The sequence below is a fragment of the Delphinus delphis genome, chromosome 1 (assembly GCF_949987515.2).
Source record: "Delphinus delphis chromosome 1, mDelDel1.2, whole genome shotgun sequence".
NCBI lineage: Eukaryota > Metazoa > Chordata > Mammalia > Artiodactyla > Delphinidae > Delphinus > Delphinus delphis.
Window position 1 is genome coordinate 39,861,028 of NC_082683.1, and position 22,524 is coordinate 39,883,551.

A 22,524-nucleotide genomic window follows, 5' to 3' on the forward strand; every position below is an offset into this window, starting at 1 on the left:
ACCCTAAACCAAAGCCCAGGAATCTGTATTTTAAGTACCTCAGCACATTCTCAAGACTGGGCAAGTTTGGGAAACTCCCTACTACACAAAATGAACTTCAGTTTTGTGTATGTATTTGAATGTAATAAAACTGTGGATTCTCATAAATGGTACTATTATTCCCCATCCTTTCAAATGGCTTGAATTAGCGACACCAATTTCCATCGATTGATTACTTAAGTTGGGACTCTCCGAAATATGCCCTGAGATTACATGGCTAGATTCTCAGCCCAGACCATAATATTCCACTCAGTTTTCGAGGGAAGAGGTAAAAGGACAGATTTTGCACAGACCTGGATTCTGACCCAGCTCCACTGTGACAACTCTGGGACCTTGGCCAAGAAGTTACTTAACCTTTTCTGAGCTCATTTCCTCATTTGTGTGGGTGTAAGAATGGTGGCCCTGCCCTCACATAACAGTCACAGGGCACCAGGTACACAACAGGTGATCAAAAAGTCTCAGTCTAACTAGGGTGTAAAAACACCTGCCCCCTCCCCTGCCCCGATTCCCCATCAGAAACACCTCTTATGTCCTTCCTTGTCACATCTACTTTTGATTTCATGCTGCCTTGCAAGCTAAGGACAGCTACCATCTGCATGGCTCCTTGAGACTTACGGAGCTCTTTTCCCAGCTATTACCTGGACTCCTCTCCACAATAACCCTGACTTAGGATCACTGTCTCCACTTTAGAAGAAACGAGCTCCAGAGTGGTCAAGTGACCTCCCCAGAAGCAGTAAAGTCACAATCAGATCCCACAATCTTTCACAACCCGTTCTGGCCCTGATGTATGTGTCATATATTACGCGAAGCACTTTCACGTCATAGCCTTTTTTTTTTTTTGCGGTACGCGGGCCTCTCACTGTTGTGGCCTCTCCCATTGCAGAGCACAGGCTCCGGACGCGCAGGCTCAGCGGCCACGGCTCACGGGCCCAGCCGCTCCGCGGCATGTGGGATCCTCCCGGACCGGGTCACGAACCCGCGTCCCCTGCATCGGCAGGCGGACTCTCAACCACTGCGCCACCAGGGGAGCCCTGTCAGAGCCTTTTTAAGCAGGTATTTCGATGACTATTTTCCCTTCCAACCTAAAAGCACCTATAAAGCAGGTATCATATCTTATTAGTCTTTGTAGGGAAATGGAGCCTCTGGGTGTTTATCTTTGCCGTGCTTAGGAAGGAAATGGGATGAGTTCAAATCATGTATACTTTTTCCCAGCCTCTCATGCATTCACACTACTCATGCCCAAGCTGCTCCCCTGCCATTAAAACGAACACATCTTAATAAGAATTTACTGAACACTACTAAGTGTCACAAACTTTACTTACCTAATGAACTAACTTTTGTTAAACACTCAGAAAAGTCCTGGCACATATTAAGTATCTGTTATTGTTATTATTATTTAATTATCCACATAGCCTGTGAGGTATGCATAATTTTCCTCATTGTACTGGTAAAGACTCTGGGAAGTTAAGTGATTGGTCCAAGATCACACCACTAGTCTGTGGAGAACTGGGAAAACACCATAAAAGGAAGTTCATACCTATACATCCTTTAGCAAGCATATAATATTTCAGATTACAAAGAATTATTTTATGTACTAAAATAAAATTCCTCAAAGAGGTAGCCACCTCCACTACTCACCCTAGTGACCCTGAGCTTTTGCTTATAGACCACCAGTCATCTAATGGTTTAGTGGATAAACCATTAGAGAAACCAGAGGCCAAAGTTTTCCAACCAATGCCTAAAAGCCAATAACCAGAAATGAAGAAAACAATGACTACCAACATTTATTGAGCACTTATATATAGTGCTCTATAACTTATAGCAACGTCGCAACTCCGCAAAGTAGATATTATCTCCTTTTTAAGGAACAGAAAATTGAAACTCAAGAGGTTACGCTAAGCCCAAAGCAAGCAGTGGAGCCAGGTTTGGAACCCAAACTCCTCAGCCCCAAACCCTTGCCATTTCCAACATACTACGCTGACTTCATAGGCATTACAGAAAGGAAAGTGTTAATCAACAGGACGATCAAATGTGGTCTGCCTGATTGGGCACCAGGCACTTTAGAGACACAGCTACGGAACGAGATAAAAATTATGCAACTTGGAGGATCATTTGAGATGCAAGATAGGATGAACGAACCGACACCAGGTGACGTTGCCCCTGACTTTCTGAAGGTTACCCTGAACCACATCTAACATTACCACCCCCTGACACTCCTTTACAAAGATTGACTCAAATTATCAGGAAAGCTGAATCTCAGATCACCTTGAGTAACAGGTCCTAGATCTGTCCTTTGAGGTAAGAGAAAGTAATCTGCTTCGAGACAGCCCTTCAGACCTGTAGACAGTAATCACATCCCTTATGAATTTTCTCTCCTTCAGCCTGAATGTTCCGCCCCTCAAAGGACACTGGTCACCTCCACTGTACACTTAATATCCATCCTTAAATAAATGAGGCTAATGATTGTCTACAGCAACGAATTAATGAAGCTTTATTATAGAACAAAATAGAGGAACAAAGATAGAAGTCCTTAAATGGTAAAAATATCAGCTCAAATTCTTGGCCAAGTGATAGGTAACTCAGAGACATTTTATCCGCCTCCGAAAAGACAGCGCTTTCACCATCCCCAGAACAACACTGGCGCCAGGATGCTGCCTGAGTCTCAGCAAATCCATCCGCCTTCTTGGAGTGGGAAGTCCAAGTTCAGAACAAGGCGCTGACCTCAGAACCCTACTGGCTCCCCGCCCACACACCACCACGCATGGTGGGGTCTGATCTGGACAACACCGTCACCCGCAAATCACACGCCACACAAGGAAAACGAGAAGGCTTTATGAAAAATCCAAAGTTTATTGCAAATTATATTTTGCTTCCCTTCGTTCTTCATTTTTACAGGATTTATTGATATCCATGATTTTTTCACAGATGTACTTGTTGACTTTGGAGAGTCTCTGTGCAATTTCAGTTTCATCCACAGTTTCTTGTGCTATTCTGTCGTACAAACACTCTAGACAGGGAAAAGAAACAAGAAGGCCAAGGATTAATGGTACATTCGAGTACATATCTTTAAGGGGGAGAAAGGAAAATATGCCTCCTGACATACTTCCAAAGTACCAACTCACATATCTGGCATGGCGGTATTTTAAATTTTTCAACACAAGAGTAGCTATACACTGTAAATTTATACTTTAAAGATAATGATACAACACCCATGTGTCCACGTCCCCTGCTTAACAGGACAGCATTGCTGGTCCCGCTGAAGCCCCTAAGTGCCCTTCCCCAGTACCATCCTCACCAGAGGTAATCACTGTCCTCAATGTTTGCTTTTCTTTTCGTGTTTACACATATGCATACATCCTTAAATAACATGTTGCTACTTTTCCCATTTTTAACTATTTACAAGTGTATCCATACTCTGTATACCCATCTGACTTTTCTTTTTTCATTCAACATTCCAGTTTTGAGAGTCACCCATGCTGAAGTGTATGTATAGCTGCAGGTCATTCACTTTCACTGATGAGTAGTGTTCTACTGTCTGACTAGTCCACAGTCGGCTGACCCACTTGATTGTCCATGGATACTTGGATGGTTTCCCATGTTCTGCAGTTACAGGCACCCTGAGCCGTGTCTCTTGGGGCAAACATGCAGGAAATGCTCAGTCCGGGCCTAGGCTGGAACTGCCCAGCGTTAGGGTGCTTGCCTACTACACTTTACCAGGTGACACCTGGGAAACTGTTTTCCACAATGGCTGTGCCGCCTGGTACCCCTAACAGCAGTGTGTGCAAGGACGGCCTGCCCCATAGCTCCAACAGCACTCCAGGTCAGATTATTAAGGTTCTGACAACCTGGCGGGCGTGAAGTGGTACCTCACTGAGGTGCTTACTAATGAGGCTGAGGATGGCCACTTCTACTGACTCTGCCGTTTGCTGTGATGAAGCAACCAGTGAGCCTCAGACAGGACCTGACTGAAGCTGGACTTTGGCCTACTTCCTAGCATGGGGACCTGAGGCGAATCACTGCCCTAGATTCCTCACCTCATAAAACAAGGATAACAAACCACACATGATCCTTTGTAAGCTGCCATGAGGGATGTGAAACAAACGTTTCGCAAGCCTTCTTCAAGCTATAAGGAGCACTACCCCTCTCTGAGGCTATTACAGTTATTTTATGTATATGCCACTGTCCGTTCCCAGGGCCTAGCACAGCGCCTGGCACAGGGGCAAGATTCAGTAAGTGTATGTTGAATGAATGAATAAATGAATGAATGCTTTTCTTGGGAAACCTGAGGGGACATAATAATTCTGGACATAAGGGGACTAGGGGTGTAGGTGGGGAATGTACCACTGGGGTATGTAATCGTGGGCAAGATTTTTAACTTTGTTGAACGTGAGCCTTTCCACCTATAAAACAGGAGTGACAACCCGGTCTCGAGGAACTGCCACGCAGGATAAACAAAGTCTCGTGTACCAGGCCAGTGTACAGCAGGCAATGCTGTTAGTGACGCAGAACATCAGCACTGGGGAGGGATCACGGAGACTGCCTTGTGCTACAACCCCTCCACTCACAGGGGACATGGCTGAGGCCTGGAGAGAGAAGGTAAGTACAGGCACGATCCCCTGCGGCCTCCACTCTGAGCCCTTCCTGGGCACGTGGCCAGCCCGCCCACTGTTGCTGTCCAGGCTGCAGGTGCATGTGCTATATGCCTTCTTTCTTTGGGGCACCATCTCCTCCCTGCGGATCAGGGTTTGCACAGAGAAGCCTTTGAAAGCTTTTAGCTGACCTTCACTACTTCCTGGCTGCTTCCAACCTGACTAATCTGCACTTTGTCTTGTGTTGGCTTTTCCACAGGGAATGAGATGAGAAGGTCCTACCTCTGCTGACTCCACCTGCATCTCCCGACCCACTCCAGGCTATCCCACAAATCAGTCTTTGCTCATCTCCTCCCAGATTACAGATTACCCTGGTCTCATGTCTCATCCTTCACCTGCCTAAACCCCACCCATTCTTCCAGATTCAACCTGCTTGGAACCTACCAGGTTGAGTCGGGAGACCCCATTCTGCCTATACCCTCAGTGCTTCCATACTCGCCTGGGTTTTCCCTCTATCAAAGCCCTGATCACAGTCTCATAGAACTGTGACCACGCTGTCTCACCTACAGACCCGAACACGGGGTTCCCTCCCCAGCCCAGGGCCAGGGGGACGCCGACACTTGCAGTGACATTGCTGGAAGCTCAACCAAATGAGGAAGACACCCTGTGCAGAGGACTGTTTCCAAGTTGAGGGGTTCGAATCTGGCTCTAACCCTAGTTGCTGTGCCACCTCGAGTGGGAACCTCTCTGGGTCTCAGTCTTACTGTCTGAAAGCAGGATGTCAAATCCAATCATCTAAGAAGATTCTTCCAGCTCTAGGTCTCTAGTTCTCTGAAAGGTAACAGGGTGGGTAAAGAGGCAAAGGAGAGAGAAGGGGGCAGGGCAGTGGGTGTGATGGCCCTGAGAGGCCCCGGCATGAGCTGGAGAGAAGGCAGGAAGAGAAAGGTACAGATGGAGGAAGGTTTTCAGAGGCGCCCACAGAATCCCAATCATTCTCGTTTCCTGAGGGTAAGAGCACTGAGCGGCCCCTGAGGTTGATTAAAAGGCTTTCGTTAGACTCCAGATATTAATCACCTGCAGCTGCCAGGAATGCCTCCCTCTGCAAGGGAACATCTGAGATTATTGCTTAATTAACAAGGTTTATAACAGCGCTAATGGGTCCTATTAAAAAAGTTATAAAAATTAACCAGAACTCAACGCCGTGGCTCATTTGAAAAGTCAGACACTCTGCAAAAGGTCACTTGAGGGGCTTCCCGGGTGGCGCAGTGGTTGGGAGTCCGCCTGCCGACGCAGGGGACGTGGGTTCGTGCCCCGGTCCGGGAGGATCCCACATGCCGCAGAGCGGCTGGGCCCGTGAGCCATGGCCGCTGGGCCTGCGCGTGCCCCGCAACGGGTGAGGCCACAACAGTGAGAGGCCCGCGTACCACAAAAAAAAAAAAAAAAAAAAAAAGGCTTCCCAGGTGGTGCAGTGGTTGGGAGTCCGCCTGCCTATGCAGGGGACACGGGTTCGTGCCCCGGTCCAGCAAGATCCCACATGCCGCGGAGCAGCTGGGCCCGTCAGCCATTGCCGCTGGGCCTGCGCGTCCGGAGCCTGTGCTCCGTGGCGGGGGAGGCCGCAGCGGTGAGAGGCCCGCGTACCGCAAAAAAAAAAAAAAAAAAAAGGTCATTTGACCTTAATAAGGTTTAACTGCCATTCTGGAGCTTGTCATTAAAGCGAGACTCTCCTCCAGCCCTCCTGCTTTTGTCTTTCTAAAGCAGTGTCAGCCTTCACCACATCCCTCTGCTACACGGTAAGGAGTGATTTTAAAACCACAGAGAGGAGAAAATCCTCACCAACCCTGTGAGCACCAAGGCTTTTGTCATTTTGATATGGCAAATGCGAGTAAATGTGGTAAAATCATACAAAATAAATACAATCTCAATCCAGCAGACAGCTTGCATGGGAAGAACCAGTCAAATGCAGTCTGGACGAGCTCAAATAATTAGCCTAAAAATGGGGAGTGTATGGTGCGATGGGAGACAGGCTTCAAACCTGCCTGCCTAGTAAAGAAAAAACAAATCAACACTGTATTTTGGTAAGACAAAAAAGCCCTGGAGACAATGGGAAGCCTGAAAGCCCAGTTCAGCCCAGCTCTGATCTAACCCGCTGTATGACCTTGGGCAAGTCGATTTCCTTCTCACTCACCAGCATGGCAAGTAGTTATGGGCTCTAAAGGGTTGCTTGACCCGGCACCTGTGAGGCAAAGATACAGAAAGAAGAGAACAGAGGTAGGCACGGGGTGCTCTGGGACATACAACAGAAGGATCCCCCCACCGTGAGAGGTCAGGGAAGGCTTCCTGAAGGATGGTTCTCCTAAGCACACCTGGGTGTTGAGTAGCAGCTAGACAGAGCAGCACGCGTGTCGGGTGGGCGGTCTGATCTATGTTCCAGGTGCCAGGAACAGCATTTACAAATTCCCTAATGTGAGAGGGGACAAGGCTTGTTGGAATACAGCAGTTCATTATGGTAAGAACTTAGTGAACAAGGGGAATGTTGCTGAAAAGTAAGCTGGAGCTAGAGCCAGGGGCCAGATTATGAAGGCGCTTTTCCGACACGTTAAGAAGCTTACCCTTCAATAATGGGCACCAGGGACTGGCTGTGACGGGGTGGTGGTAACAGGATCATACTGGGTTTCTGAAAGATCACTCTGGTTACCAATGGAGAGAGGAGTCTGGCAGCTGCTGGAGTAAGGCAGGGGAGAGGTGATGTGGACTGGACTACGTGAGGCGCGATGGGTATGGAGAGAAGTGGACGGTTTAAAAGGTATTTGGGGCAGAACAGATGGAGAGCGGGCACGTGGAAGAGTCAGGAATGAGGCTTCTCTGGGTCCCTGGCAGGTGGTGTCATTTATCAAGACAGGGAACACAGAGGGGCAGAAGGCTTTGGGGAGAAGGAAGAGGAGAGAGCAGTGAGCGGTGCAGATGTGCCAGTGTCACGTGGACATCCAGGAGGAGGTGACCAGTGGGCACCTGGATGTATGGGTCGGGAACGTGGAAGTGTGAACTGAGGTCAAATATAGATTTGGGAATCAGTCACTGATTCAACAAATATTTATTGAACACTGACTATATGCTGGCCCTGAGCAAGATGCTCATAAATCTGATGTTCTAATGGAGGCGGGAAAAAGACAACCATCAAGCCAATAAACAAGCAAAGAAGAAGCGCTCCGCAGGGACTTGAGGGAGGGTGATGCGGCAGAGAGCAACGGAAGGGCTGCTTCATCAGCCCGGGTGGTCGGGGACGGCCTCTCTGAATGACAAGCAGGCAGGATGTGCAGACCAGAGGAAGGGCACTGCTGGCAGTGGGGACCGGAGGGGGCCGGGAGGAGGCCTCAGTGGTTAGAGCACAGTGGAAACGGGAAGTGTGGTGTGAGATGAGGCCGGGGGAGTCACCAGAGGCCAGATCACCAGGCAGCAGCCAAGACGCCAGGAGTGTGGATTTCAACCCAGGGCCATGAGCACGCCGAGGGCAATGGGGATGGCGGGAGTGAGAGCAGCGGAGGGCAGCGTTGCACAGTGAGAGAGAAGCGGGCTGGAGACAGAGGCGAGGGCAGCGGGAGGGGAGCCCACAGGGGGGATGCGAAGCCACAGGCAGGAGGAGACCTCAGCATGCAGGAGGGTTTCTCAGTAAAGGAGGAGAGATCAGGTCAAACGGCCGGGGAAGAGGTAGAGGCGGAGCCACGGGGAAGCCTGGCAAGGACAGAGTTAAGCAGAGGGCTGGGAGCCGATGCCAGATGGCAGGGGCGTTCCCAGTGCACACGGGCAGTGAATGCAGACAACTCTTTCAGGAAACCTGGATGTGAAAAGGAACGGAGAGACATGGCGGCAGCTGGGTGATGGAAGTGACGTCTAGGGAGTGTTTTGTTTGCTTCTGTAAGAAATGAGTGATCAAAGTATATTTAAATGGTGCCGGGAAGGACCCAGTTGAGCGGGAGAGACAAGGTACTTAGGAAGGCAGGTGGGCTGTGATCCAGTTGGAGAGAACGGCCAGTCCCAAATAAGAGAAGGAAACATGAGGCAGAAGAACTGGGGGATCCAGTGAAGTTTGTAGATAGGGTGGTTCGAAGCTGTGGGATTTCTTTTTCTTTTCTCTGTGAAGGAAGAGACATGGTCATCTTTTGAAAAAGAGACAGCTGTGGACTACCATGTTCTGGAAGAGTAGAGAAGGTTAAAAAGGGCTTAGAAAATGGAGGAGTGGATCAGTGAGGGAAACTTGGAGGGCCTGGCCTATGGGCCTGAAGACAGTGAGCCTGTAATAGCCCCAAGCCACACAGCTGAGGTATTTTCTTCTAGAATGTTCCTTAGTATTGGGGACCAGATTAGCTGCAAATGACATCATCTGAATGGGGTCAAAAGAACATACAAATGTCTACAGGTCCACTGGGCAGCCAGGACAAGGACTGTGAATCCTGCCTTTACACATGGACACACCAAGCATCTACCTGGTACTGGCACTGCGCTGGGCCTGGGGAAACAAAAATAAACATAAGAGAACCAGGGTGAGCTCAAAGTTAAAGCAGAGCAGAGTTGGGGCTCAACCCCAGGCTTTCGATACCTGGTTCCAATTTCTACTCCCCATCACCCTGCACTGGGAGCAGACAGGACGGGGCCTGGAAGCTGCAAAGCACTGAACAATCGTGAGCTCCAATGATGTGACCATCACGAGGTCATGTCGGCTCCATGGGGGCAGCTCACTTGTCAACAAAGAACGGAAACTTCTTCTCACACCTCAAACATAACTATTCCAAGCTACAATCCAAGCAGCCCTCTTAACTGTCGTAAGAGGTGAGTGTTCAGCTGAAGACACCGCGACATGGAAGGAAAGTAGTTCGCAAGAAACAGTGTGAAGAGTCAGTCAGGGGGTCAGCTTGCAGGTCTCAGTGTGGCACTTGTTCAGCCCTCGGCGACTGAGCTCCCACTGTGTGCCAGGACCTGTGCGAGAGGCAAGGAAGACGTGGAGGTGAGTCCGACACGGTCAGACCCGTGCCTGAGGCAGACGCACAGCAGATGATTTTATGCCACGGCGTGACAACGGGAGGGCAGCCGGTCACTGGAAGGCACCTGGGACCTGCTGAGTCACAGCCCAACAAGTGTAACAGAATCAGAGGTCAGCCACCTCTCAGGTAGGCAGGGCTGTGTCCCCAGGAAGGACGCTTTCTCAGGGCGACCTCCCAAACTAGGCTCCACCTTTTCAGACAGTGGGCAGACTAAAGGTTACCTGCGCTCGTCTAAAAATAAGCGTCTGCCTAAATCAGGTCATCATGAATCGGCCAGCAACGGGGGCAGCTGTGCTACGGAACAAGCCGCAGACCAGAGTCAGTGGGGGTGGGCTTAAATCCAGGCTCTGAAACCCTGTAGCTGGACTTCTGGCTGGTCACCTAATCCCTCTGTGTCCTTACACCTCGACCTCCAAAATACACCCTAAATCTGGCCATTTTTCTCTGTTTCCACTGCTGTAACCGTAGTCATGGCACCGTCATGCCTCCCCGAGACCACTGCATCAGCCTAACTGACCTCCGATTCGGTCACTCCCACTGAAGACCTCCATTACCTTTCTCCTGCAGGTGGGGTAAATCCAAGCGGATTACCGTGGCCTTCATGGCCCTAAAAGACCGTCTCTCGCCCACCGGCCTGATCTCAGTGTCCCCTCACTCATGACTCTGCAGCGCCCCGGGGCTGCTTCACCCCTTGAGCATGCAGGCCTTTGAACCCGCTCTTTATACCGCCTGCTTCACCACCCCTCAGACCTGCACAGGGCTGACCCCTACATCCAGCTCCCAGCTTGAATGCACGGCCTCAGGCAGGTCTTCTCCACCCACCCCAGCCAACACAGCTACTGTATCGCTCGATGAGGCTTCACGGCCTTTCATCAGTACCTGAAATGATCTGATTTGTTCATGGACATCCTTGCTGTCTGCCCCAGAACTTGGCACATGGCCTGTTCAAAATGTACATGCGGACTGAGTCTTACTTTCTTCATCAAAACATGGCAGTTGGACACTTAAGAGACTAGTGGTTAGGAGCACAGCTTCTGAAGCCAGCCCTCCTGGCTCGGGCTCCTGGCTCTACCCCTAAAGCTGTGCGATCTGGGCAAGTTACTTCACATCTCTGTGTCCAGTTTCTGCAACTAAAACAGGGATAATACTGGCAGCCAATAGAAGGAGTGTTATGTGTTATGAAGATTAAATGAGTTAATATATGTAAAAGAATTTTTAACACAGAATCATAGAAAAAACAGAACCTGAAACGTAGTGATCGCTCAGAATAATTAGCAATTACTATATTCTCTCTGCTCCCATGTACTTTCCTGCCTGTCTCCATAATTTGTATTATCTGTACCGTAACTAGCTGTTCTCGTGTTCATCTTCCCCGTGTGACTGTAAGCACCTTGCAGATGGAGACTGTGTCTTATCCCCCTGTGTCCTCCATACCCAGTAGAGAGCCTGGCAAAGAATAAGGGCTTCGTGAATGGATGGAGAGTGGGTGGGAGAGACAGAGGAAAGAAAGAAGGAAGAGGGAAGAGAGGGGAGGAAGGAAGAAAGGAAGGCAGGAGGGAAGGAAAATCAGAGTCCAGGCCAGTGCCCTATCTTTACAAACGACTCCCTGTCTCTCTGCCTTCCCTCCAACCCCTCCCAAACCCCAGAAAAGCAGCTGAATCCAGTGACCCTCAGCTGGTCTTCACCTCACTAAGTGCTCCAGGCACGATGCTAGGACCCCCCAGAACTGGTCCCCTAGCCTCCACCTTCAGGCTGTCTACACAGCAGCACTCCTTTCCCAACCCGACACCTTTGTTCCAGATGCTTCTGCCTCCCGAGTACCTCTCTTTACACATCTGTGTCTCCATGTCTGATGGATCCTTCAAGGCCCAATCCAGTGACCCCCTTCCCAGGAACCCTTCCCTGATTTTCTGGCTAGGGGTTTCCTCCCCTCCTGAGAACCCCCCTCTGTCCCTCTCGCATGCTAGCTCCTTGAACTGTACTTGTGTCCACAGCTCATTTGCCCTGTTAAATGTGAGCTCTTCTGGGACCAGGTCCACATCTGCTCCTGCGTCCCCATGCCCAGCCCGGGGCCTGGCATGGAGAAGCTTCAGTAGGTGTCTGTTGAACTGAAATGTGCCCGACACATTCCTGACAGAGTAAAGGGCGGTGCCTCGGCCACTGCGTTTCCAGTGCGGGACCCACCTCTGACGATGCTTAGTTTGTGAGGCGAGAGGGGTGGCTTAGGGACTGCATCTTTCTTTTTTTTTGTGGCAACTCCTGTGACGCTTCTGTTCTTCAGAACATCTGTTCCCCAAATCATGACTGCCAAGTTCTTTGTGTACTTGGAATCTCCTTGGGTTACTTGTAGCTGGTGCCATTTCTCCTCATCAACCCAAATCCCGCTTCCCAGATGGACCTGAAAGGGATAAGAACACAAGCAAGCACCTGTTTAGTCGGACAGGATGGGAGCTGGAAATTTTTCTTGTCCTTTAAAAGACACTGCTGCACGACTGCAAGGGATCTGTTCCATGAACACTAATTAACTTTCTTTAAGGGAACTAATCATTTACTGAATACCTGTAACGTGCCAGGCCTTCTCTACGGCTTTATATCCACTACCTCAAAATCTTCGCAGCAACCCTGGAAGGAAGGCGTTGGGACACTATTTTCATTTCAGGTGGAAAAACCAGGTTGAGAAAGGTACAGCTGAAAGTCACTCAACTCTGAACTTGCAGAGTGGATTTATTTCATCTGGGTGGGGCCTCGTTGTCAGGATGGTTTAAAGCTTCCTAGGTAATTCCTAGGTGTGACAACCACAGCAGGTGGAGTGAGGAGGGAAACCGTCCAGGCTCTGCCACTAACGGAGTGTGTCTGTGCAAGTCCTTTCTGTCTCTGGCTTCAGTTTCCCGTGAACTGAACTGGGAGAGTTGGATTTCAGCTAAATTCCTTCTGGCTGAGAACACCTATGATTTTAACAAATTAAGCACAACCACTGTGTCTCTGGTCTGATCTGACGGCACACAGAACAAAACACAATCTTATGCTCTTTGTAAGGGAAGCACTCAGAAAGTTTCAGTGCAGAGTCATTAAATGCAAAAGTCCCAGAATGATCTGGCGATGAGGTTTGAGATTTTTTTTCCCCCCACTTTCTGGCTCTTTTAACAACTTGAAGACCATTTGCTAACATTAATCATTAAAAAAATGAAATTTTGACTTTGACATTGCTATTTATGTTGTGTTTCTGCTGAGTCTATGGAGGGTGGAAATGGCCTCTGTGGGGATGGAGGAGAGGAAGCCACTGATGAGGTAAACTTTCTGAGGGGAATGGAAAGTCCCTGCCAAGGTCCCTGTCTTCAGAAAGACTGTAGGTCATTGACCTCGTATGGTCGGGAGGCATCTCAGGACAGTCTAGTCTGAGAGACGGCACGCACACCCAGACTGATGGCAGACCAGCAGGACCCATGTTTGGAGATCTTTCTTCCGAAGGTTGGCCTGGAAAGCAAGGTGGGCACGCACAGACGGGCAGACAGGTCAGCCAGCGACACTAACACAGCCCACCCACCAATGTCAGCAAGTAACCAATCTACCTGCCTTATCTAACTTCACTTCCTTTAGCTCAAAAGATCATTCAGACCTCTGCAGGCACGATATCAGATAACCAGATCCACCTGGCCTTCCTGTGCTGCAAACTCTGGTGCTATAAATCTGTTCATACGACTCAGGAAGATAAGTAACCCTGGAGTGAGATGTGCTGCCTGGGGCTGGCTGGGCAACACAGACCCAAGGTCAAGTCTGGCCTTTTCTCTGCAATCTGAACTGCAGGTGGGCAGTCTGTGTGCCAGATCAGGCCTACTGGGGACAAGTTCCCTGCTGCTCCCTGCTGGACCCCAAGTCACCTCCCTGGAGGACTCTCTGGGGCTACCCACGCAAGCTTCCTGAGATAGGGGGAAACAAGGGGTGTGAGTTACGTTAAATGCAGAATCAGAAAGCCTTGGAGATGGAGGACAACTTCAGTTTTCCAAAGATCTCTGCTCTTTTCTAACCTGAGCCTTGCTTTCCTACAACCGTTTAATTTACTGTTCTTAAAAGAGAAATGGCAGTTATCTTAGCCAATGTTCTACAAGAGACAGGGGACACTAATATTTTTTGCGTACCTATAGTGAACTAGGTATTGTACTCTCAGTTTAGTTAATCCTCATCATGACCTTAAGAGATGGAAATAGGTAGAAATAATTATTCCTACTTTACAGACAGGAACAGAGATTCAGAAGGACTCATTAGTTTTCCTAAGACATACTATCAGTACATTCTGGAATCAAATCCTATGACCCTGCAGCCCACGCTCTCCCGGCCTTCCTGCTGCCACCAGTGTCACGGTGGTGCTAATGGGGGTGGAAACAAAGCAGATCAGTATTCAGATGGCTTTCCTCTTGAGCCTTCCTCTGTACCTGCCCGGCCACTGCCCTGGCCAGCACCCACTGCAGTTCACACTGCAGTCAGGGAACCTGGAGAAAAGCCACGGGCTGGCCTTCCTGCCTCCAGTCCCTGCCCGCTCCAACCCACGCTGTAAACACTGCCAGATTCATTCCCTAAAACATAGCTTTCCTTCTCTGACTAGATGACTTCTGCAGCCTTTCAACTCTGTGTTTTTATGTTAACCCTCTGGAATCCTGAATGGCTCCCTGTTTCCTGTCACCTCAAATCCAACCTCCTCAGGCGGCATTAAAGGTCCTCTAGAATCATGTTTCCATTCAACCTGCTAATCGTACTATGTCCATCACTCAATGATGTCCCCAAACTCACTCATTTCCTCCTACTTCCAGTATGTGGTAGGTAACAGAAAGAGGATGGGCTCTGGAGTCTCCAGCCCTGTGTGAATCCTGGCCCTTCCACCTACTACCTGGGTGTCTTGGGCTAGTCACTTTACCTCTCTGAATCGTACTTTTCTCAGCTGTACCAGAGGCAGATCACCACCTAATTCATAGAGCTGTTTTGAGGATTCAGTGAGATAACATGAGTCAAACGTCAGAAGGACAGCAGACAACCAGAAACTGTTACTTCCTTTGCCTTCTTTCCCCCACCCACGTCTCTGCTCATGCCTCTCCCCCACCCAGGGATGAGTGCCTTCCCTTATGCCTTCTTAAGCCTGCTAATCTTTCAAGCCCCGGTCCCCAATGCAGGAAAACCTCCTTCACTTCTCCAGGGCTAAGCTCTGTCCCTTCTGAATTTCTAGCCTACTGAGAGGCTTCACTACCTGATTCAGCCCTTCACTACCTGATTCAGCCCCGCATCTCTGTGGGGAGAGGTCGAGGCTTTGCCTCCTTTGCCTCCTACAAAGTGATCAGGGCTAGTCTGAACACAAGGCAGTAAGAAACTGATGCGCATATTTAATATGTCTTAGTGTCACTGGCTTTCAGTTCTGATGAGCTGCTGTTCCTTGGAGAAGAAAATATTTTCTGACATGCATTCGAATACAAGGCCAATTTTACAGCACAGAAAGAAGTGGCCCTGGGTGAGACCAATCACAGGTATAGGCTGGGGCATTTGGGACAAGGGCTCCTGAGGTCAACAAAGCTCCGGGTCATGCCCCATTTTCAGGGGTGCAGAACAGACTGGAAAGAGCACTGACCTGGAAGCCAGGTGATCTGGCTTCTAGTTCCTGCCTGCCTGCCTCTGATCTGTTGTATAACTATAGACGAGCCCCTTCTCTGGATGTATTTCCCCATCTATCCCATGTATAAATTAGACTATTTAAACTTTAATGGTCTTTGCAGCTATATGATTCAATGAGTTTTTGAAATAAAATATCTTAAGACAAAGAAAAGCAATGCACTTTAGCAAAATCAGAAAGTAGCTTTCATGGCAAGCCCTATTCACATAAAGCCCCATTTGACCAAAATGTTAGCCTTATGCTTTCAAGGGAGGTTATTTAAAAGTATGGCAACTGGTGGGATGGGACTTGATCAAAAAACTGTCTTTGTGAAATGTTATTTAGGACAAAACCAGTTTCCTGCTAGGAAATGGATCCCATCCCCATGCTCTAGGCAGCACAGAGATTAAGGCAGAAAGAAGGAAGGGTCAGAAATGACTGCAGAGCCAAGAACAATGATGGCTGCTTCTGGGCTGTGGGGACTGCTGTTCTAGGAAGCTGCCATCCATTTCCAGTAAGTCTGCTTCCTTCCTCTCCCTTAATAAATTTCTCTGATTGCAAATTAGCTGCAAACAGAAGGCAGGTTAGTTTGATAGCAAAGTGCTGGCAATAATTGATGAAAAAGGAAAGTTGGCACTTTAAAGATTTGTTGTGCAACTCGACAGTGAAAAAATTAAATGACCTTTGAGAGACCCATTTTCCTGGAGGAAAAATGATCCTTTGCAAAAGAGACCCTCATAACGCTCAGAAACTGTCCGTCGGTCTTCAAAACAAGAGAGAAAAAGATTTCTCTTCGAAGCTGCTTTGAGAAAAAGTCTATAGTCATTCCACAACGTGATCATGACTAAAGAGAAGTCAACAAAGACAGAATAGTCTTTTCTTTATCTTCAGTTGGAAAAGGTTCACCAAACTTAGACACAGTTTGAGTCACTGTTAATGACTATGGAGGGCATCCATCTGATCCCATCTGGCACAGACAGAGACGCTGAGGCCCAGAGAAGGGAAACCCCACTCAGAGTCACACAGGTCGGACAAAGATAGAGCTAAGCTTAAACTCAGGCTCCAGGCTGCCTACTTCCACTCTGTCATGCCACCTCTAACCTGCAAAGCAGACTCTTTTTTTTTTTTTTTTTTTTTTGCGGTACGTGGGCCTCTCACTGTTGTGGCCTCTCCCATTGCGGAGCACAGGCTCCGGATGCGCAGGCTCAGCGGCCATGGCTCACAGGCCCAGCCGCTCCGCGGCATGTGGGATCTTCCCGGACCGGGGCATGAACCCGTGTCCCCTGCATCGGCAGGCGGACTTTCAACCACTGCGCCACCAGGGAAGCCCTACAAGGCAGACTCTTAAAGCTTGCTGGCTGCAGCAAGGCAAGGCAGAATGGGCCTATGGTTTGGCCCTCTGGGGGGAGGAAGTGCTCCACGGAGATGAGGGCAGCATCTCCAAGAGAGCCTGAAAGACTAACAAGTTTCATTTCCTTAGCTTTGGCTATTTGCTTTGGCTCAGTCTGGCCAGCTGCAGGGATGTATCTGGACAAACCCAAATAAAACAACCTTTTCTTTCTCATCAACCCACTGGGGAACAATACTGGGTAAACAGAGACCTTTTGAAGCATAAGGCAAGAAAAACAGACTGACACAGATGAGTCTCTGGGGAGAAGGAGAGGTGAGGTCTGTAATGTATGCCATGGTAGCAGAGAATATTACAGTAAAACTGCATCTGACCAGTGCCTAGGCAAAGGGATCCAATATATTTCCTCCAAGACGAATTCATTTGGATGTTGGAAGAATATTAGAAGTCTTCTCCCTGCCCTGCTACTATATCATCATGTGACTTTAAGACTTCCAAAGGCTATTCCATTACTTTTCACCCCTGTACTAATATAACTACTAATATTGCTTAAGTTTTCTTTCATAACATTTTTTCAAGAATCTTACAAAAAAATGTGAGGACTTGTATGTGGTCCTAGGACTGTGGGCTAACCATGCTGAATGTACAACTTGAAAGCAGCTCAGGGGTAAGGAGCATGTCCCATTCACCTCTGTATCCCTGGCATTTTATTTATTTATTTAAAGATCTTTTTTTTTTTGATGTGGACAATTTTCAAAGTCTTTACTGAATTTGTTACAATACTGCTTCTGTTTTATGTTTTGGTTCTTTGGCCACGAGCATGTGGGATCTTAGCTCCCCAACCAGGGATTGAACCCACACCCACTGGAAGGTGAAGTCTTAACCACTGAACTGCCAGGGAAGTCCCATGTATCCCTGCCATTTAGGGCGGGGCTTAGAACACATAGGTACTTGGTAAAGGGTGAATGGATAAATATTGAGTCGTATCCATATCTGTAAATCAGATATTTCTAGATCACCTTATAAATTTTATGCATCTGGTTTCATTGCATTATCATTTTAAAATACATTCTCACTAATAAGCTATTTTTAAATGTCAGTTTAGTTTTACAGTTGCTTTGGCCCAATATTTACCAAAAAAAAAGAAAAAAAGGAAAAGGAAGAGAGAAAGAAAAAGTCCTAGTAAAGATCCACTAGTTATAACACATGGATTCTGGAAGCAGTCACTCAGGGCTAGGCCAGGAGGCCAACTGGCCAGGCTGTGTCTCGGGAAGCTCCCACCATACTCTCCATCTTCACACTGACTAACCAACACTTGCAGGGAATGGATAGTGAGCTTGAAACACTACCTTGCCATTGTCTAGGATATACTTGTCCATGACAGGTGCAGGAGCGGGGTAATAGGACGACGTATTTGCTTCCTCACTGAAAGTGCTCCGTAACTCCGGCTCGGGCTCGAGACATTCTGACTTTACTTTTTCCAAGTCAATGGCGGGACCTAGGCAGTTAAGAAAAGAGATCTGTCTAGAACTCCAAGGAAAAGAAAAGGCAAATATTTTAACTAGGCATCTATCAGCACATAGCGGCACACAAAAAATATGTTGGCTTATTTTTGTCCATTGGACTACACTTAAACCCAAGCTTGAAAATAACATGAGGTATGAATGTCACGGGAAAAGGTGGAAAACTGGAAGACAAGAATGGACGAGAAGCTAATTAAGCATGAATGAGAAGTAGTCTTCTAGGGTGTCACTGTCTGAATGAAAACACAGGGGACTCGACTTCCTGCAGAGGAAAGAGGTCCTGTTAAGACTGGGGTGGAGACCGGGTGGCAAAGACTCCAGTATGCAAATTGTGTATTTGCCAACACCCCATCTCTGCAGCCTATGCGAAGTAGGCCACGGCAGAAGATAGGAAAGCGGTGGGGGGCGGGGAGAAATGCAAAGGCCTCCCCCCCTCACCAAGACCTAGTATCTAGGCAGGAGCATTTCAACCAAGAAATTAAAATACAATACAGATTAAGCCCCTGATTGCCTGAACCAGCAGCTACCCTGATTTTTATTTTAATGCAATGAACACAAATTATGCATGGTTTAAACTGTGAAAGGCAGCTAGATAAATGGGGGTGGTTTCTAAGGGGGATATTTTCTTCTCCATTAGCTTTTAAAAATGATGGACTATTTTTCAAATCGCCTATTGTGTCTTGATTACCAAAGGGCAGAGAAACAGGATGAAAATGTGTAAATAAGGCCAAATGACTAGATTAACTTTTGCAGGAGAGCAACTCCGAAGGCCAATGGAGAGTTTAGCATCCTGGAAATTCTCCCTATGCAAATACTTCAGGGTTTAACGGGAGCAGAAGTTCAGCTACTGCCAAAGCCGGTCCCCAGGGCTGTGCATATAACTTAAGTAACCAATGGGTTTCAGGGTCCAACCTTCCCTTATCCCTACCCTGTGGGCCACTTGGGACAGAGCTCTTTGTGTACTGAAGCCCTCACCAACAATCTGGCTGCAATTCTATGTTCAATTGCCACGCCCTTGCTTTGGCTGGTGGTCGGGAAGGTATTGGTGATTCTGTTACAAAAATTCCTCATGACAGGGCTTCCCAGAACGAGAATATCATTCCTGAGTTGCTGGCCGCTGCCATCTGCAAGACAGATCTCTGCAGTCTCCAATATTTAAGTTTGAACACACAAAGCTGAACGCAGCATGGCTGGGGAGTAGCACAGCGTTGACAAAAAAGGAGGGCTCATCTTGGGAGACCATCTCCCCATTCTGCGTGACCTACTCAAGAGCTGGGCCTAAGGCTTATTCTTCTTTGTCCCCAGCACCTGGAATGAGGAGGTGCTCTCTGAATGTTTGTTAAATGAATAAAAGAATGACAAGAACGAATGAATAATTCTAAAGTTTCAGAAGCAGATGCCAAACTTTATCTTCTCTCTGTGTGAGATCTCAGTTGCATTTCTGAGATATAAGCAAACTCAAGTGGAGCATTAGATCAGGGAAGAAGTAATTACTTCAGTTTCCCCAAAAGGGCCTGGCCAAGTTGGCATCTGAGGTCTCTTCCTGCTCTGACATTCAGCAACACAGAAAAAGGAATGGGCTGAGAGGGGGTGGTCCATGCAGCCACTGGAGCACAGGTAATCTTTGGCAAGATAGCCTCCCTCCTCTGGAGCCTCCTTTTCCTTCTATGAGAGGAAGGTGTTGGAGAAGAGATCGAATCCATCTCAGCTCTGACTCTGCCTAGTTCTCTCCCATCCATCTCCACAACAGCTGCTACAGAGATCTACTCACGACTAGGTCCTTCCTGGCTTAGGCTCCCATTCTCCTCAAAATTAAGTTGCACACCATAGATAGCCTCCTGAAGGCCCAGAATAACCAGCCTCCTCTCTACGTCTGACACTCGATTCCTGCTCTCCCCTGACACTGCTCACGCCCCCCAGATGCTGTGTTGTCCCAAGCCTCTGAGCCTTTGGATGTGCTATTGTTTTGGCCTTGAACGCCCCCTCATCTGCCTGCCAAGCCCCTGGTCAGACTCCAGAACAGAGCTTAGGTGTCTCTTTCGTGAGGCCTTGCTCTGATCACTACCAAGTAGGGGGTCTCTAAATTGTAAATACTTCCAGCAAGTTGTACTTGCAATCATCGTCCAATCTGCTGTCCACATCAAACTGTGAAGCTCTTCAAGGGCAAAGTTTCACTCTCTTTGCCATCCTGGCACCTAGGGCTAGGCCTGGCACGTTGCAAGCTCTCAGTAAATTCTTCATAACATGAGAGGGGAGAGAAAGTTGTGGGCAAGAAAGAGGCTTCAGTGGGCTGGAGCAGAGATCCTGAAATAAAGCCCTGCTGCTGAGTGGAGGTGCTTGGGGACGGTGGTCGGGGTGGGTGGGAGGGAAGCTGTTACCAAATATCTGAAACCTGTTTGCAGCCGTGAAGTAGAAGCGAGGGCTGTGAAATAGAAATTGGAAACATCTAGCCAAGGGGACGGACAGTTCAGATGGCTACAGGGGGACACGTGAGGGACATCAGAAAGAGCAAGGGCTGAGAGCAAAAGGTCACCTCTCTGGCTCCACCCTCCGCTGGTCCCCTCTTCCAAGACTCCGTTCTGAAGTGGCCTAACCAGGTCCTTCGGACGCTCCCCTCCCCCGATGATAGTCAGATGCACTCATTTGTTTCTATGCCTGCCCCTCACTAGACCACCGTGAGGCCTGAGGGCGGGCAGAGACTGCGTCCTTTTACCTCAGAGACCAGGGCTCCACCCAATGCCTGGTTCCAATTCAATCCTCGACAGGCAATTTTACACATCAGTAATTACTTAACCCTTCTGACTCTGTTGCCTCACCTGAAAGGAGGGATGACAACAGCGACTTGGCCAGACTGAAGATTAAACCAGTTACATAGGAAATGATTAATCCAGACTCTGGCACGAAGCAGGTGCTCAGTAAACAGTGGCTCTCCCCCACTGCCCCTCCCCCACACGAGGGTCATATTGGGTGCTCAGTTAGTCACTGCTAGTCCCTGGGAGCCAGCGCACTGCTGGTCTTCTTTTGCCCCAAGTGCCTAGCACAGGCCCAGCCCAGAGCAGGTGCCTGCACTCCACAGCACACCCACGCTATGCTCCCCTGTGCTGGTCTCCTCAGGGACCAACGGAGTTTTGTCAAATACTGAGGCTATCGTACTGGGATCTTCTGGCTCTCAAGGAACACTATTTCCTAACGTACCCGATCAGCACTGTTTAAAATACCTGGTGGCTGCCAGGGATTTTTTTTTTTTTTTAACAACTTTATTGGAGTATAATTGCTTTACAATGGTGTGTTAGTTTCTGCTGTATAACAAAGTGAATCAGCTATACGTATACATATACCCCCATATCCCCTCCCTCTCGCGTCTCCCTCCCCCCCTCCCTATCCCACCCCTCTGCACCACTCTCCTCAACTGCCTCCTCTGGCATTGTATACAGAAGGTACCTGGTGCCTCAGCAAGGAGGAGAGACCAACCAAAGGCTCATCTTGGAAGGGGTGTGTCAGGAGACCTGGGGGTGGATCCAAGTTGCATGACCTGAGACACGCCACCTCACCTCTCTGAGCCTCAGCTTTCCTACCTGTAAAATGGGGACTTGCCAATAGCCACCTGATAATGCCTCTGGAGAGACTGGCACTGAGGCAGGCATAGAACAGAGGCTCCGACACAGGCTCAGAAAATGGCAGATGAATGAAGGAATGAATCAATCAGGAAAGCAGGGTGTTCAGTATTACAGAATCAGAGAGAAAAGGAACAAAAAGCATGTGGTTTCTTTGGGGAGATGAGGGAGGGCCTCTAGTGCTTTTAATTTAAAAAGGAGAAAAAACACTTCATTGCAAATTTTAGTAGGCTCCACTACGATGTTGGCAATTTACATCTCATTACAACAAACGCTTCAGATTGCTGTTTTGCTTTTAAAAATTTCTGAGGCATTGTTCTCCTTGAAACATACGTGACCAAATTAGCCACAATAATAAGCACTTGCTCTAAGAGATGGCATTGCACGATCTGGTGCAGATATTTTAAGTAACAAAGGAACTTTTTTCACTTGTGGGAAGAGTAGGAATCAAAAAAAAAAAAAAAAGCCTTTTGATCCACTTCAGGTTTATTTTGGAGAAAATATACCCTCCATGGAGAGAAACCTCTCAGCTGGGTAAAGAAAGCTTTTGAAGGAGTATAAAAGATAGTGCTTGTCTTTTCATTCAGTCATTCATGAGCCCATTCATCACACAATCCCTGACTGCAGACCAAGATGGAGCCCTGGAAGAGGCACTGGGGACCCAGAGACAAATACAGCACGTCCCAATTCTGGACAAGTTGAGAATGTAACACGTAAAACTCTTATTACACAGCATACAAATA

The 22,524-nt window shown here is 48.3% G+C and overlaps 2 protein-coding genes across 3 annotated transcripts in view; both read right to left on the minus strand.

The window, feature by feature from the left end:
* The window catches only part of AGBL4 (AGBL carboxypeptidase 4), a 1,259,489-nt gene that overhangs the window by 201,331 nt on the left and 1,035,634 nt on the right, over positions 1-22,524 (minus strand). The window lies entirely within an intron of this gene.
* BEND5 (BEN domain containing 5) overlaps positions 2,792-22,524 on the minus strand; it is a 47,759-nt gene continuing 28,026 nt past the window's right edge. Inside the window, exons 3-5 of one of the 2 annotated variants that reach the window (XM_060004993.1) lie at positions 17,994-18,142; positions 11,849-12,062; positions 2,792-3,046 (exon numbers count right to left, since the gene is read on the minus strand). In XM_060004993.1, coding sequence (XP_059860976.1) covers positions 2,889-3,046; positions 11,849-12,062; positions 17,994-18,142 — 521 coding nt within the window. In that variant the 3' untranslated portion in view covers positions 2,792-2,888. The remainder of the gene's footprint in view (positions 3,047-11,848; positions 12,063-17,993; positions 18,143-22,524) is intronic. The other variant, XM_060004984.1, reaches the window with a different exon arrangement.